The 16,364-nt window shown below is 30.6% G+C and overlaps 2 protein-coding genes across 3 annotated transcripts in view; one reads left to right on the top strand and one right to left on the bottom strand.

The window, feature by feature from the left end:
• The window catches only part of LOC130451581 (tetraspanin-9-like), a 181,835-nt gene extending 168,818 nt beyond the window's left edge, over positions 1–13,017 (top strand). Inside the window, exons 6-7 of one of the 2 annotated variants that reach the window (XR_008910757.1) lie at positions 1,133–7,671; positions 8,995–13,017. Coding sequence is in view for 1 of the 2 variants with exons in the window: in XM_056790682.1 (XP_056646660.1) it covers positions 1,133–1,151 (19 nt within the window). In the remaining variant the exon portion in view is untranslated. Of the gene's footprint in view, positions 1–1,132 lie in introns of both variants that reach the window. The other variant, XM_056790682.1, reaches the window with a different exon arrangement.
• The window catches only part of LOC130451580 (uncharacterized), a 238,042-nt gene that overhangs the window by 219,368 nt on the left and 2,310 nt on the right, over positions 1–16,364 (bottom strand). The window contains exons 4-6 of the mRNA XM_056790681.1: positions 15,963–16,139; positions 15,678–15,802; positions 14,589–14,648 (exon numbers count right to left, since the gene is read on the bottom strand). Coding sequence (XP_056646659.1) covers positions 14,589–14,648; positions 15,678–15,802; positions 15,963–16,139 — 362 coding nt within the window. The remainder of the gene's footprint in view (positions 1–14,588; positions 14,649–15,677; positions 15,803–15,962; positions 16,140–16,364) is intronic.

Genomic DNA, 16,364 nt, shown 5'->3' with positions numbered 1-16,364 from the left:
TCAAATCAGGATGGTTATAGCCGTCCTCTGACATGATGACCCAATATTGGAAAAGCAATAGCTTAATTTGGATGCACTCGCGGACAAAAACAATGATTATTTTAAAATGTACATATTGACATCGGTAAACTTTCATCATAAAAAAATGTTTAGCTTAAATTTAAGTGCTACATCCAGTTATTGAATTGCTGCATTCATTGTTCTTGGTGTACTACTGAGAAGTTTGAATGAATCTTGAGAAACTGTATTCTCTTCGTATTAGAATGCAAGCCAAAGCTCCTCTAGTATATTTGTATTTATCTTTATGAGGCGTTTTTTGTCATCCCTCATGTGCTCCATGTTTATTGTGTATTGATACAAATCTCTTATATGCAATATGGCCTATATGCCAAATATGATCCTGAAGGATATTCTCATAGACGTATTTTTAGTGATTCGTTTAATGACTGATATTATAAGTTTCCATTGGACGGTCAACCCCTTTCATACTTAGATTCGTCTCGTCAGTTAAAAGAATTGACCAGTTGTCGTTAGTCCATTGAACATACATTTTCGCAAACTCTAGTCGACGATTCTGGTTATTTTAGTTTTCAGAAGAACTTCTATCATCTTGTAACCGTTTTCGAAGTCACATTAGTGTGATTTTTCGCGGTCTTGATATCTTCTCAAAAACTTGGAAACAGTAGATCAACATATTCTAAGACGTTGCACAATGTCTTTTTGTGTACCTCCGTCGCTGTGTAGAGTTACAATTTGTATCGCTTCAGTCTTATTGTCTAATGGGTAGAATGTGAAACGGGTTTGAATCAAGAGCATGCAATATATGAATCACTACAACTTGCTTGATTCCACAAGAGAAAACTTTAGTGACAATTATTTTTCACCTATTTTTTTTCATACGAATTATGTCAGTAAAATCAATTCCAATTGACCAGAATTATTTCAAATTATTTTTGAATGCCCGCGATACCAAAATATTCCATTCTATAGTATCGAAAACACTATTGGGCTTATGCGTGGACAGATTAAAATTGTGCTTGCTTTCAGAAGATTTTTTTATTTCGACAAACTACATTTTCTCGCTCTTTTTTTTAAACTCATATTTTTCTCATCATGCTTCTCTATTTTCCAGAAGTCGTGAAAATATATGACTAAAGTACCGCCTAGAGGGTCTGTTCAACCGCGGTAGGTGGGGCCGCGTGAAGAAGGGTCCTCTGGCTACGCCACTGGAGGATATATTCAAGCGAAAACCGAGGTCAAGGGTCAAGGATGATCCCTGCTGAAATTTCAGGAATTTGCCATCGACCAGGGTGTAAAGCAGGGCATGCAGAGCGTAGGGTAAAATGAATTACGAAAGCGAAGTAGGGTTCACTGTAAAATACATCTGCCTGTCGTAATTGACATTTTCATTTGAGAACTTTGCTTTAGAAGATATTTTCCTATCTCAAATCGAAACAATTAAGATTTCCATAAATCTTACCAATATTTTGTTTACAGAATGAATTGGAAAAAAAGTTATTAGCTTATTTCCTCCTTTCTATTATTTTCAAAGAGCCGTAGACGTTTTAAAAATTCTAATATATTGTAAACATTTGTATGATATTGGAAACCATAAAATTTGTTGTGTACATATTGTTCAGGATAATGAACAGCTAAAATAATAGTCGAAATTTAGATAAGATTGATAGGTTTGCTGTGCACTCAAAGTCAACATTCAAGTGCTAGAACTATTGGAATCCAAGTGACATTAATTTTAATTTCTGTTGTTGGATAAAACAGTTCATTTAACTAATATTTAATTTCTGCTGACGTGTAGGTAATTCATATTTCACAAAAATTTTCAAATCGCATTTGAGTTTTCTGAAAGAAAATAACTGGGAAACAAATGTTCAGAGTTTGTTACAATGCTAGAATTGTGCTGCGTAAAAACATAAATTTGAATGGTCAGTGTTCAAGCAATTTTATAACACGGTTTATTATGAACGTCAGCGTTTTGTTTTTACAGAAAACACTTTGAACATAGAGTAATGAGTAATGAGTATTTGTTCGTTATGCTTTCCATAGTCTGTTAACTGAAGCGGTCCTGTCAAACCGATTCATCAATCTTCAAAAGCTTAATACATTCGTGCCTCTCGGGAAAACATGAGTTGTTTAAATGTCTCGATTTCTATATATTATCTATCATCTTTCTCGCAAGTAAAACTCATTTTTTCAAGTTTAGATTCTTTAAAATAGGAGCAAACATCCCAACTAATTATTTCATAAATAGAAAATGTTCAACGTGATTGGAAAATTCAATATGCCCAATTGAAAAAAAAAGCAGACAAAATGTTTTGACTCATGGTGTAATCGTTGCAATGAGTATTAAAATATTATTTTTACAATAATTGAAAAGCTACTGTTTTAACCAAAAATTTAAATTTCAAATTATACAGGTCGTTGAAGTGGTTACAGTTTTAATAGATACAGATACCACTTTTTAAATGCATCGAGTATCACATTACAACTTCATATTTTTGTGCTGAGAGATAGAAACAGGTTTTGAATTCAAGTAAAATAGAAAACTTGCGTTACATGTAACTTATTTTAAAATGTTAAATTTTGAGGATTTACTAATGAACCTCCCTGCGAATTTACATATTATTTAACACATATTCTGTTTTTGGGAACTAACCTACCAAAGTAAAAATCAAGGAAATGCTTCTCGATCTGTATATACGAATATAATTTCTTACTTTATCTTTAAAGGGATGATTGTAAAGGAGATATCAAAATGCTTGAAACCACTCCTTTTTCATCCCCAAATTTCAATATTCATTGGAATATTTTATGATTAAATCGTTTGATGAGAGTTAATGACATTGAAAAAATCGAATCCGAATAAAAAGAACCAATGAAAAGTTTTGTACTTCATACAATTCTAAATAAACTATTTTAAATAAATGACCAAATTCTAACAGCATTCTGCTTCTTTCTATAATGTTTTAATGAAACCTTTCGTTGTGTCGCTGAATGTATGAAGATTTGATAGATTTAATTAATATATGTATTTGAAAAAAATATTTTCATGTCGTCCTACAAACTATCTTCATAAAATTATACAAAATTTCGATATATAACTGATGTGCTTCCGAAAGTACCTACTATTTTAAAAGAAAAGTGAGCATGATTTTCTAATATTTAAAGCTGAAAATGGGATAGAGTCGGGAATTCTAGCTTTTATCAATAAAATTCTAGATATGAAGTAATACACTCAAGACCCAAACTAGAGTTTTTTTTTTAACTAAAATATAAAGATCTCTCTCTATTCTATATTTGTGACTTGGTAACCTTTTCCTTTCCGGTTTATATTACCTATATACTATGAAATAAACAATTTCTCTATGACCATATTTATAAAAAAACAATTTATTTAGTCAATCTATAAGCTAGTGTTTGTTTCATAACAATTTTTTGACAATAAAGCATTTCTCCCTCTCTTGCGAATATGCATTAACTGAACAAGAATCCGTGATTGTCAAAGTACGTATCCAGTGCAACCGCAGACTATTTGTAATCAAGTGTTTTCAATATGTTCCCTGTGACCGCTAAAAATTCCGTCACAATAAAATAGAGAATTTAAATCATAGTAGAGCGTTATGTAAAATATTATTAGTCCTTATAATTATTAGTCTGTTAGTTTCTCTCGAATACAATATTTAATTATCGGGTAATAAAGTTATTATCAAATTATATACTAAATACACTAAATTAATTGATATATAAGATAATATTTTGCAGACATGAAAATAAAATATAAAACAAATTAAGAAAGTGTCGCTATGGTACGGAAATTTTAGATTACAAAAATATTAATGGGCATACTTTATAAAGACATATTGCTATTAGTCACGAAAAAGCTATAAAAAATTTCACCTAAATGTAAATGTGGAAAGCTTTATTTTCCAGGTAAACTGAAAAATAGGAATTTATCTTCCACATATTGATAAAACCGTATCTACTAAAAAATAGAAGAAAAGAACGCCCGTTTATATTATTTCATGTGTTACTACCTATCCTCACGATATTTGTAAAATGCATAAAAATTCCTAATTTGTTCCTATTATGTAATTCCAAAAAATCGATAAATGTGGAATTTTGTATTTTGAGGCATTTTTTTGTAGACTGCAAGTCTTTAATTCAAACCACATTTAGAATGAATCATTGACTTCAAATTAACCATTTTATCCAACAACCAAAATTAAAAGCTTCTCTCAAAAATTTTTAACAGTTTCACTTAGAACCTTCTAGTTTTCAGTGCTCGATTTTAAAATTCATAACCAACACCTCATGTACTATGTTGATTAAAGAAAATTTCAAACCCAAACCACAAACTTAAGATAATTATGGATTCAATTCTGCAGAACTCTAAAAATGGACCCTCCCTCGTATGTTTGCCTACGTACACTGCACGTCCTAGTTTTGGATAGAAAACATCTCCACCACGGTCTAACGAGTTGCATTCACTTATATCAGATGTTCCAAAAATTTTGAAAAGCCTTAAATTTTTTTGGAAACTTTCACATTCAAATTACAAATATACATATTAATACTGAGAAGTCTCTGGATTGAAACTTATATAAAGTATATAATGAACTCACATATTATTTAGCCGGTCTGCAATATTGAGTATACTCATGAAATTATTGGAAAATAACAACAATATTCAAGCAAGATAATTCATTTTTGAACAAAGGTATGAAACAAGTTACTAACTTTTCTGATTTTTAAGAATATTTCTATCACTTCCATTTTAAGTTAGAGGGATCACTTTTTAAAACAACTTGGAACAATACAATGACTCATCAAAAATGTAGATTTTTTCCTGTATACTATATTTTGGATCATGAATATGTATTTAAAGTCTGCCAGCTCACTTTCCGTGTTCAAAATATCTTGATCAAAGCGCTTCCCATGTTCGTCATTAACGTATTTCAAGTGGAAAAGGAAAAATCAAACTGTGTGGCCAGATTGTGAATTTTTTATGGCATGTTACAGTGAAATTCTTCATAGGCTTCTAGTTAACGATCTACGATATGATTATTTGCCTTGTCATTTCCTAAAATGTTTTTATTATGATTTCATATACATTATTATACAAATTTCAGTCAACTAGATCCTAAATAAAAAAAATTCATAAATTCCTATTTGTCATAGTAATACTCAATAATAAAAATATTCAAGAAGGAAAGATTCAAAAAACATTTTTGGAACAATTGATATCTAAACAACATTATGTACAGTGTAAATAGCAGAATAAAAAATGCATAATTAAAATTACAAATTGAGTGATAGAATTAGTAATATAAAACAATAATATACATTAAAGTAGTATAGTAATTATAGAAATAAAAATGGTGACTGCAACTCGAAACATTGGTCCAGTACATAGTGAACTATTTGATATTTTGTTACTAAATCTAAAAAAAAATATGTGTCTTAGGAAATGATAAAATAAAGGTTAACCAATAGACAGTTGAAAAGAATACCACAAACATAAATTAATTTCTAATTATCTGCATAAACGAAAAGTTTTCATGAGAATGGCCATAATGGATAATCGGTATCAATTGTTTTTGAAATTATATATTTGACTAAGAGTTTTCCTCAAATTATTTGATCTATCAAGTAATAGTAATCACTTATTTGGATTTCAAAGAATTTGTAATCACAACGATTTTTGAATTATTTCTATCTAAATGACACAAATGTTAATTGCACATAATTCCAGTATAATTTGGGAGATGTGTACCCATTTATTTTAATAAAATCCCGTCGAAATTATCAGAGGTCTGCCAATGCGTTACTGGAAAATGAGTAACTGAATTGCAATAGTAGAAACAAGATGAAATGGGAGTTCAAGTAAACTGCGTTTTTCTTTTTCTCTTGTTAGCCAAATAGTCACTTTTTTCTCATAGTTACTGTTCAGTGATTCTGCTAATTTTACACTAGTACTACGGAAAGCATTTATAATTTGGTTGGACAGATATTCTAAGCCTGACATAGTTCGCATTTTTCAAAACCAAAATATTTCGCGCAGAAGCATTTACAGGGCTATAGCCGAATGTGAAGAAGGAATACCATGTCTGAGCCTCCAAAAAAATGATGAAAAACCACGAAGTTTCGCCCAAGAAAGAGCAGAAACACTAGTTAAAGAGCAAAAAATATACTCTGGGTTTTCGTAAGAAAATTAGCATGTAAAAATCATACTTCAAAGAGTACCGTATCGCGGGAAATAGCAAGGAATGGTCAAAAATGCCAAAAAAATCTTAAATATATCCCAAACCAATCAGCATGGATACTAAAATACTGTCGTCAACTAAGTCGAATATATTTTGCGAATGAGAGAGTCATTGTTATAGACGATAAAAATCATAGAAAACAATGGTTTTTATATGGGCAAATCTAAAATATAAAGAAATGGCAAAATTCGTATTTCAAAATAACATGCCTTTTGTACCAAAGCATCCCCCCTAATTTACCTAATACCCGTCCAATTCAAGCAAGCTGAAAATGAGGAAAAATTATGACTTAGAAGTTTTAGAAAACTATTTTCAAGTCGTCCAAAACCTAATGAGAGATTTTCGCAAAAAGTTACACTTAGTTGACGAGCACGGGTTCCTCTATTTAGTTTGAGTCATTAACATTGTTAATTACGAAGCCCGTAATTATGGCAAATAAGAGAAGTTTTATTGAAGACACTTGTTATCAAAAATATGGTTGAATATTTTGTGCCAAAACTATTGGGACATACGTCAATTCAGTTATTTCATCTAATGATAGACATGCCGTCAAGGTAGAAAAAATAATTCTCAAAATTTATCAATTAATTCTAAATATCTCCTGAAAAATTCATGTCATCCCGAGTGCGACTGATTAATTAGTAAATTATTCGAAAAATCATTTGCTTGGGGAAAATAGAATGGCGGTCCAAATCGATTATTCCTCATTCAACTTTCTACTCTTTGAACTTACAGAAAATGTACTCAAAAATCACGGAATGTTTTTTTTGTTTAAGCTCTTCAATAAAATTCATCAATAAGCGGTTCAAACAGACTAAAAGTAGTCAGAACCAATTTAAAATGAATGCAAGCATTCAAAATCGTTTCAAAGATCTTTCTAGCGTGGCAACCTTTATTCTACAAAATATCTAGGTAAATTATGAAATTTTCATCTATTATTTGGTTCAACTTTTCTGGTCTTTGAATTAGATTGATTTTTCTGTTTATCACTATTTTATCATCTACTACATTCGCTTCTATCACATTGTTGTTCACTCAGATTATGACAATTAAGATACTAACTTATTGACATATTTAATTCAGACATATTAAGATGAATGTTCTCTTTATTTCCGATATCATGAAATTCATAAAATCGTTTGTCTATTTGTCTATGGTGGACCTTTTATGGATTCTAATGTATGTATGTTATAACCAAAAATATTTAATGATAAATAGATTTAACGAAAATAGTTCGTTCACTTGTGTTGGTACTGGGACCTATAACATTGATAAGGATAACATTGTTACTGATGCAAATATAGAAAACTGCTTGAATTTATTTTGCAACCGATGTTCCATTCCACACAACCTACCACTCAGCACTTGAAGCAGTTAACAAAAATAACTAGTAAGTACCGATTTTCACTGATCACAGATAAGAGAACTTTCCGGAAACTATGATCAGGTTAACCCCATCACGATCTGATTGTTCGGAAACTAATCGAGTTAATCGGGTCATAGTCATGTGGGAGACCCGTGGGATTTGCATGAAATCGGTAAAACCTTAGCAGGGTAATGATTGATTGTTCAATAAAATCGCACATGGTTATTTTTTTTATTTTTATTTGTTTTACCAGAAAAATACTATCAAATAATTTGCACCCTCCCAAAAAATGAAAAAAAAGAGAATGCCGTGCTGATGAAAGTAGGTATTTCATTAAGTTGTTTTATTTATAACTTTAAATTTGACCACAGGTTGAATTGATTTCATACAATTAAAAGAACCATAAGGTTGGTTTCCATTACAATCTAATTTTTTTCTGTAAGAATAATAATTTTTTAGAACGCACGTTACTTTGATATTTCAACTACTTCACCTGAGGGTGCAAATTAGGATTTTCTACCGCACATGCCCTGAAGGTACAACCATTGGAGCAGCCGATAGGCCCTTTTAAAATCATTTTTTTTTCCTTCGATTTAATCAAAAGCATTCATTTTCTGTCAGAAAGACACGTTTTTCGAGAATATTTCTTCATTTTTTTGGGAAATTTAAAGTATTTAATAGTATTTTTTTGGTAGTACAATAAAACAAAATAAATCATTATTCTGTCAGGGTTAATCCGTTACGATCAGCTGACTGGTTGTTTCATTTGTTAATGTTTTTTCGAACTTTATTAATCCACCTCATATGGTTTTCTATTATCAGTTCTAGTAATTGAAAGGTTACTGAGTATTACTGTATTTATAATTTTTAGAATTTCAGCATAAAAATAGCTTATTGGTATTAAACTTGGCTGCTAAATGGTAGTTATTATATTATTATACAACTGAAAACTATCAAGGGAAAATTGATACACGAAACAAGTAATAGAAATCAGGACGTTCAAAAACTATGATCAAAATCTCGTTTTGGATTAGAATCCACAATCAGCTGATAGGGTGATCATCTATCAAATCCAGGGTCATAGTTTCCGAAAAGCTCTAAGGTTATATTGAAATCCAAATTTATTCTCTATTTAAAATATCTCATTACATTTGTGCGAGATATTATTTAGCTATCCATGTCATCCATATATGTCTCAAATATTTAGATTATGTCATGTACATAAGAAAAAAATTCCCGAACTAGTTATCAAAAATAAGAAATGGTGTCGATCCTGTATGTTCATTTATCACGGCTTTGGATTGCAAATTCATTACAAAATAGTTGATTGTTTACTTATTTTTTTAGGTCTGCTTCGAGTGTTGGATGGTACTAATCTTCCTGGAAACTCCTATGACTGCCAGTGAAGAAATATAACATTATCAAAAGTAAAATCACAACCAATTAACGTAAAGACGCTTTAAATATAAGTGTGTCGGTATGAGCTTAACTACAGATTTACATAGTGCCTCGCCTTAAAAGTAAAAGTGCATTCGGTAAAGAAACATTATGGTAAAATAAAGGACAAAATTTTTGATTTAATGCTATTGGTTTCTTATTATTTTGGTTTGAAAACCCTCGCATAGCGTAACTTTTTTACCCTTTAACCTACATATAGGATTTAGTTGAAAAATGTGATCGGTGTAGTCAAAAACTGTACAACATACTTCAAACTACATTGAACTTGAAATTAAATTTTAAAGGTCTACTATTGACTTTATGACTGTTCATAAATCAGCGATAGCGATAAGAATCATGCTTGCTATAGGTCTAAAATAAAGTTACGTCTTTCGCTCGCTTAAAATTAAATTAAAAAAAAAAACTTAAAAAACCATATTGTAGTTTACTTAAAACGAAGAGTCACCAGCGGAAAAAAGACACAGTGGAAGATAGCTGGAAATAATAATGCTCTTTTAAATTATACAAATGAAATTAAATCGTAGCATTCAATTTTTGTTACAAAAAATAAGGATATGATACCATTCCAAACATCTCCGTCTAACAACAACATTCAAAATAATAAAAAAACTATAACAGTAGTTTGTTCGAAAAATTTGGATTCCCCAAGCCAGTTATTTTATTTCATTTATACTATGTTTTCTGCTAGCAACTAAATGTTGATTTCTCTCATAGAGCATTGAAAAATAGTAAAAGGCTGCACAAAAAAGTATTCATTTTGATATATTTTGAAAGAACGGTTCCTCTAAGTACAATCCTGCTATATATAACCATGATATTACTGTTCACTGTTCATGCCAAATATGAGTGGATTTGGTGACTACACTGGAATAACAGAGGCTGTCTCATAAATAATATCGATTTCCAATGTTTACTTAGTTCATTAAATAATCATACAAAAAGAAAGCCTTAATATTATTTGGATATTTCTCAGATAAAACCTCATACATTCGCATCAACTGTCTATACCTCGGCATTGTTCACCAAACCTCCATAATCCCATGAGACACACGCAAATCAATAATGCGTATTATAAAACGATTATCTTTCGGCAGGACAAGAAACTCTTCACACTCATCCACTCGACGTTTCGCTTGAATCTCGGATAATTCGTGTGGCACTATTTCGATAACTTTTACAGATATTACCCTTAAATGACTAAATGGCGATGTATGGTATCTTTAGATAGTGTCTTAACAATACACGACTACATACTATTTATATAAAAACGTACTACAGAGAGAATGATTAAAAGAAAGTAAAGTATTTGTACTCTCCATACAATTAGATACTAATTGTCTTAACAATTACTACATGTTTAAATTGAAGTGTAGAAATGTTCTCATATGAAGCCCGATATTACTTATGGGACACCCTCTATGCATGAAATTAAAAAAAATGTAGAAATCCATGAAAACCGTTGGTACACAAAATATTCAAGAATATAAATGTCAATTTATAAATATCAGAAGAATAATCAGCGCAAAATATTGTCGTTATGCACATAGAAACAATTTAGTTTCTTGTATGTTACAGTTTTTGACGACTTACCCTTAGTACTAATATTAATCAAAAGATATATAAGACCCAAAATACTAAAACACTAACTGTAACATTAAAAACGATTTATTGATATTTCAGTACGCTTTTTGTGCCTAGAATTTCCGTATAAATGAATCGGAAATTTTCACTTTTTCACCTACATAAATATCATTCAAACCTATGAAACGTAAACATATGCACAGAGTTCAGTATTAGGAAATTAAATATTGCCTAGAGCTGTTTTAAGAGAGACACGAGGGAAGATGGCAGAAATTGGGTGCGCTAAAATGCTGTTTCATCATATCATTTACTAATTAGTCTATTTCCAGAACATGAATAAACTATGTAAACGATGTTCAAAATAAATATAAATTTACACAATTTCCCTTCAAGTTACAGTTCATTTTTTAAAGAGAAAGTACATTAGTCAATTGATCTTGATGTTCACTCGACACCTTTTAAGAAAGCCTATGCTGATAGATATAATGATATTATTGACTACAAACATTATTTATGCTTAACATTTATTGTATTCCCATAACGTATTTTCTGAATATGATCCCCACTTTTTATAGCGAATAATCTAAAATATATAGGGTTTCGTAAAGAACTGTCTATATAATAAGTGAAAAAATTTAGCACAAAAAACAAAGGTTTAAAATAAAATAAAATATTGCTGAAATAATTATTCTCAAAATGGCATAGATTCTAAAAGTATCTCTTGCCACAACATGCCTCTGGTAATAGAGGAAAACTACCACTTAACGCTTTTCAAACTACCTCAACATGAGTAAACTGCTTCAACAAAAAATATTGGAAGGTGCTGAAACTAAAAATTTTAATAAAACGCTTGGTATCTAGAGGAAAATATTATTTGGCGTATATTATTCGTATTTTTTATTAAAGTTTATCCAGTTACTTTATGGACAATTCTCAATAAATTACCGTATATACTGTCTATTATGCGGCTCAACTTATATTAAAAAACAAACAATAACAGTGACATTCTGAAAATAATACGTTTGTGGTAGAGAACACACCATAGTTGGAAGTAACACACAAAATATTTTTTGATGTCTTCTATTCAAATTCAAAATTCACTCTCAATTATGAACTCACATTGGATGACATGACAAAATGCTGAATATAGTTACACATAAACAAACTGGAATGTGTAACATTACGAAGTCAGAAAGCATTAGCAATAGGGAGACGTACGGTTATTTCAATGTTTAGAGATTATTTGGATCTTCTGACAAGCGATAGAAATCGGAACAAAGTTGTAGAACATTTCTATTTGCAATCTGGTATTCTGGGTTAATTCGGTTGCATTTAGTTTATTTACAAACTTTTGTATTATTTGCAGAGTTTTAACTTATGTAAAGGAAAAAATTGATTGCAAAATTTGGCAAGGAACTTTTTAATAAGAGAAGAACGTGGTTTCAACCAGGTCACGAAATATATAAGTTTTCTCTTTATCTATTTATTTTTCACAATGAATTATTCATTTGAGAAAATAAACTTCAATAGAAAAAGAAAATGGACCATGAATTACACTGAGAAATCAATAAGGTGGAAAAAAATCTGACAAAATCCAAATGAGATATATCAGCTAATAGAAGATTGAGAAATGTTTTTATAGTTTGATGACATAAAAATGAAAAGACGCACACGAGAATTTGATAAGATCGCGAGACAAAAAAAATTAATTTCTTAAGCTTTAATTCAAATAATAAATTTTTTCAATGCTTTCAGAATAGTACTCGAAAATTTTATATGCAAAACAACATCGATTATATTTATTCATTTATTAAACATGAGTTAAGATAACATAATTAGGCTTTTAATAAACCCGATTTGTAGCCACCTTCGTGAGTTGTGGGATATTTTTATAATTAAATTTTGTTCATCCTCTAAACTCTGTGAAAACATTTGATTCATATCGAATTTTCCATTTATTTATCAACATTTAAATAAAAAGGAGACAACAAAATGTGTTAGGAATTTGCTTTCTTAGTACAGGATGAACTACATATATTACCATCTTACTAAAAGGACCTTCTATATTCCCAACAAGAGTGGTAGGTTTTTAATCGAAATACCACACTGAACACTCAGCATGTCGCATAAATTCAGTCATTTACTAAAATATGATTCCCCGACCAAAATATCTCGAATTTTCAAGCTTCCCGATTTTTTTCGCGGTTTCCAGCGAGACTTGAATTGATTGTATAATTGTTATTATAACAAAAGCTACTCCATGTTAACAAACGTGTGCAAGATTATATATATATATATATATAGATATATATATATATATATATATATATATATATATATATATATATATATAAATAATTATATAAATATTTAATAAAGTGTACTGTTAGTAAGTCTGGAAGTTTTTTTGAAGATTATGATTTTGTGAAAAAAATTAATTTGAGTCCTTACCACCGAAAACAACCTTCATCATACTCAGGATGATTTAAAAATATCCAATATCTGAACTGTATATGATCCGCTTAATAATATAACATAAAATTCTTCATACAAATATTATTAATTTTTAAGATACGAGGATATATTGAAAAATTCTTAAACTATCCAAACAAAATTTCAATGTCAAATAATTTTATTATTCAACATATTCTCATTTTAATTAGATACATTTATTACAGCGAACCTGCAACGTCTCTAGACCTTTCAAAAAAAATGTTTCTTCTTTCTCTGCAAACCAGATCTCCACAGCTTTTATTACCTCCTCGTTGGAAGAAAATTTACGACCTTTTAAACTTTTTTTCAGTTGATGAAAGAGATGATAGTCGGACGGGGCCAAATCTGGTGAATAAAGGGGGGTTTTAGTAATTCAAACCCTTAATCACGAATTTTTTGCATGGCAACATGAGATTTGTGTAAAGGGGCGTTGTCCTGCAAAAACAAAACACCTTTGGATAGCTTTCCGCGTCTTTTCTCTTTAATTTTTTTCCGTAGAGTGGTCAGTGAAGTCGAATAGTAATCTCCAGTAATTGTTCTACACTTATCCAAAAAATCAATCATGATTACGCCATGGCAATTCCAAAAAACTGAAGCAAGAACTTTTCCAGCAGATTTTTGAACACGAAACTTCTTAAGTCTCGGAGAACCAGAGTGTCGCCATTCCATCGATTGTTGCTTTGTTTCTGGATCTACATCATTTTCAAATCGAGCACAGATTGAACGCGATGCTTCTTCCCTTGCACGCTTTTATCAACATTGGGGATATATTTTGCAGCAATATTGACTTGAACTATATGATGAGCGCGTTCGTATGAAATATTTATTGCTTCAGATATCCTTTTTAACCCAATTCGACGGTCTGATAAAATCCTGTCATGAACTGCATCGATATTTTCGGAGACTAACACAGAAACTGGCCTTTCCGATCGGTCATCATCTTCAATGGAAAATTTACCTCTTTTGAAGCTTGCAGTCTAATTTTTCTCGGTGGTATTCGAAGGACATTGATCACCAAGGGTATTAAAAACATATCTTCGTAAATCTGCTTACCTCTTAACCCTTTTAAATACAGGTACTTGATGATGGCTCGATACTCCAATTATTCTATTTTCACTATTTCGGTGGACATCTTTTTTCTTTTAATTAATTGCGTAACTCTGATTTACTTTTTTGACGTCAAACTTTAGACTGACACTTCTAATAAGTTATTGTTCGTTGCTATAGTAACGCAATATTTTGTTTAAGCATGGAAATGGTCTAGGCTAACTAGATATCAATACATCCTCGTATAAGATATTCTAGGAATAAATATGGTTTTGAACATTCCAATTTCAATTAAACTATTTACATCGATGTTGAAGAAATATAAGTACACCCCTACAAAAAATAGTTACATTTTGACTCACCTTGATTTCTTCTGTATCGAGAGTTGCACTACAATCCATGTTAGATCCACCAATAATAATCTAGAAAATTAATCACCAATTTTAAAATGAATATTTATAAAAAATAAACAAACCTTACATTTAACAACATTGTGTAAAAACATCGTGAAAATTAATTATGAATTGTTCCAAAAATTTTAAGACAAATAAAATATAGAATAAAAGAATAGTTTGGAATTTAAATAGATATACATAGCGCGGTCAATGAATTCTCACCCTAATTTTTCAAAACTTTCTCCCTTTATTTCCACACATCTTCTAGAACATCTAACTAAGCTTCTTCTAAAGCAAAATGTTAGTACGCGCCTGTTTTATTTCATCATCACTGTTAAATCTGTTACCCCTTAATTCATTCAGCATTCAGCTTTTCGAACAAAAATTAGTCGCACGGGGCAAAATCTGTGCTATATGGTAAGGGTTCAATCTCTGTGAAACCATATTCGTGTATAGCAACATTGGAAGCGAACAATATGGACTAGACCATTGTCATGAAGCAAGCGTACACCTCGGCTGATTCTGCCGCGCATTTTTTCGATAAATTTTTGACGCAACTGCTTTAGAAAGTTAGAGTAATATGCCGCGTTCACGATTGTATTTGATTGCTTAAACTCAATTAAAAAAATACCCTTGCAGTCTCAAAACATTGTAGCTATCGCTTTTTGGGCACAACAGGACATCGCCTTGCACTAATTTTTGTCATATTTAAATGCTCATGTACGATCCTTAGAACACTTGTTTTGGAAAATCAGTACCTCCCACACGTGGGTTATCTTCTAATGATTCTCGTCTCAAGCGAAAAAACTGGGATAAATTTTTAATTATTGAAAATGATAAACAAAAGTAAACGTAAACAGCCATTATAAACTTGACTGATGGATCGTTCGATTAACTAAAATAAAATAGATCGAAGTAGCAAGCTGAAACTTTGTGTAAAGCTTGTTGAAACTTGTCACTGACGCGTGCATAAAGGTTTTTGCAAACGCACTCTATTTACTACATGAGGTCTAGAACTCATGGACCGCACTCCGTATAACATCATTATCTACTAACAGGTCTTCTATAGATGTTATCAGTCTCGGTGGAAGATGTTTCATCGTGTTTCAAACTGTCCAGCTTCGCTAAAGACACGGCAATCTTAGCTGCTACTTTGGCATTATTTTTAATTAGAGCAATATCTATAATTCATGTTAAAGAAATTGCGGTAGCTATTTATGTCAAATAGAAAAACAAAGTATATGCCAATTAAGTCTTCATTATTTATAAAGTTAGATGTCCGCTGAACTTAATAATGGTAATATTATTGTCAGTTCATTTCACATTTATTGAAAAGGATACTGCTTTTAAGAGATTTTCCTCCCGTAATATCAGAAATTTTTGATAACAAGAATGGAGTTATTGATTTTCCTTGAATATTTTTTTGTTTTGCCTCCTCAAGGGCTTGTTCAATAACGTCGTTCATAATTTCTGGATCTAAAGCAAACTCTTCGGGTACAGGTACTCCAAAAAGCATACCTACAAAATATAGTTAATTTAAATAATTCACACCTTTTAATAATCTGAATGATTTTAGTCAAAAAATGGACTTTATGATAAAATGCGATTCGATAAAAAACTGGTCACAGTTATTCGTATTTAATAATGATGATCATCCCTATGGTAAGAAGAACTTTTTTATTAAGTTCTTTACTGCTTTTTTTCATTATTCGATAATTTTAACGATTGATCAAAAAGTTTTTA

The sequence above is a fragment of the Diorhabda sublineata genome, chromosome X, assembly GCF_026230105.1.
Source record: "Diorhabda sublineata isolate icDioSubl1.1 chromosome X, icDioSubl1.1, whole genome shotgun sequence".
Classification (NCBI taxonomy): domain Eukaryota; kingdom Metazoa; phylum Arthropoda; class Insecta; order Coleoptera; family Chrysomelidae; genus Diorhabda; species Diorhabda sublineata.
This window is presented reverse-complemented; position numbering and strand designations above follow the sequence as displayed.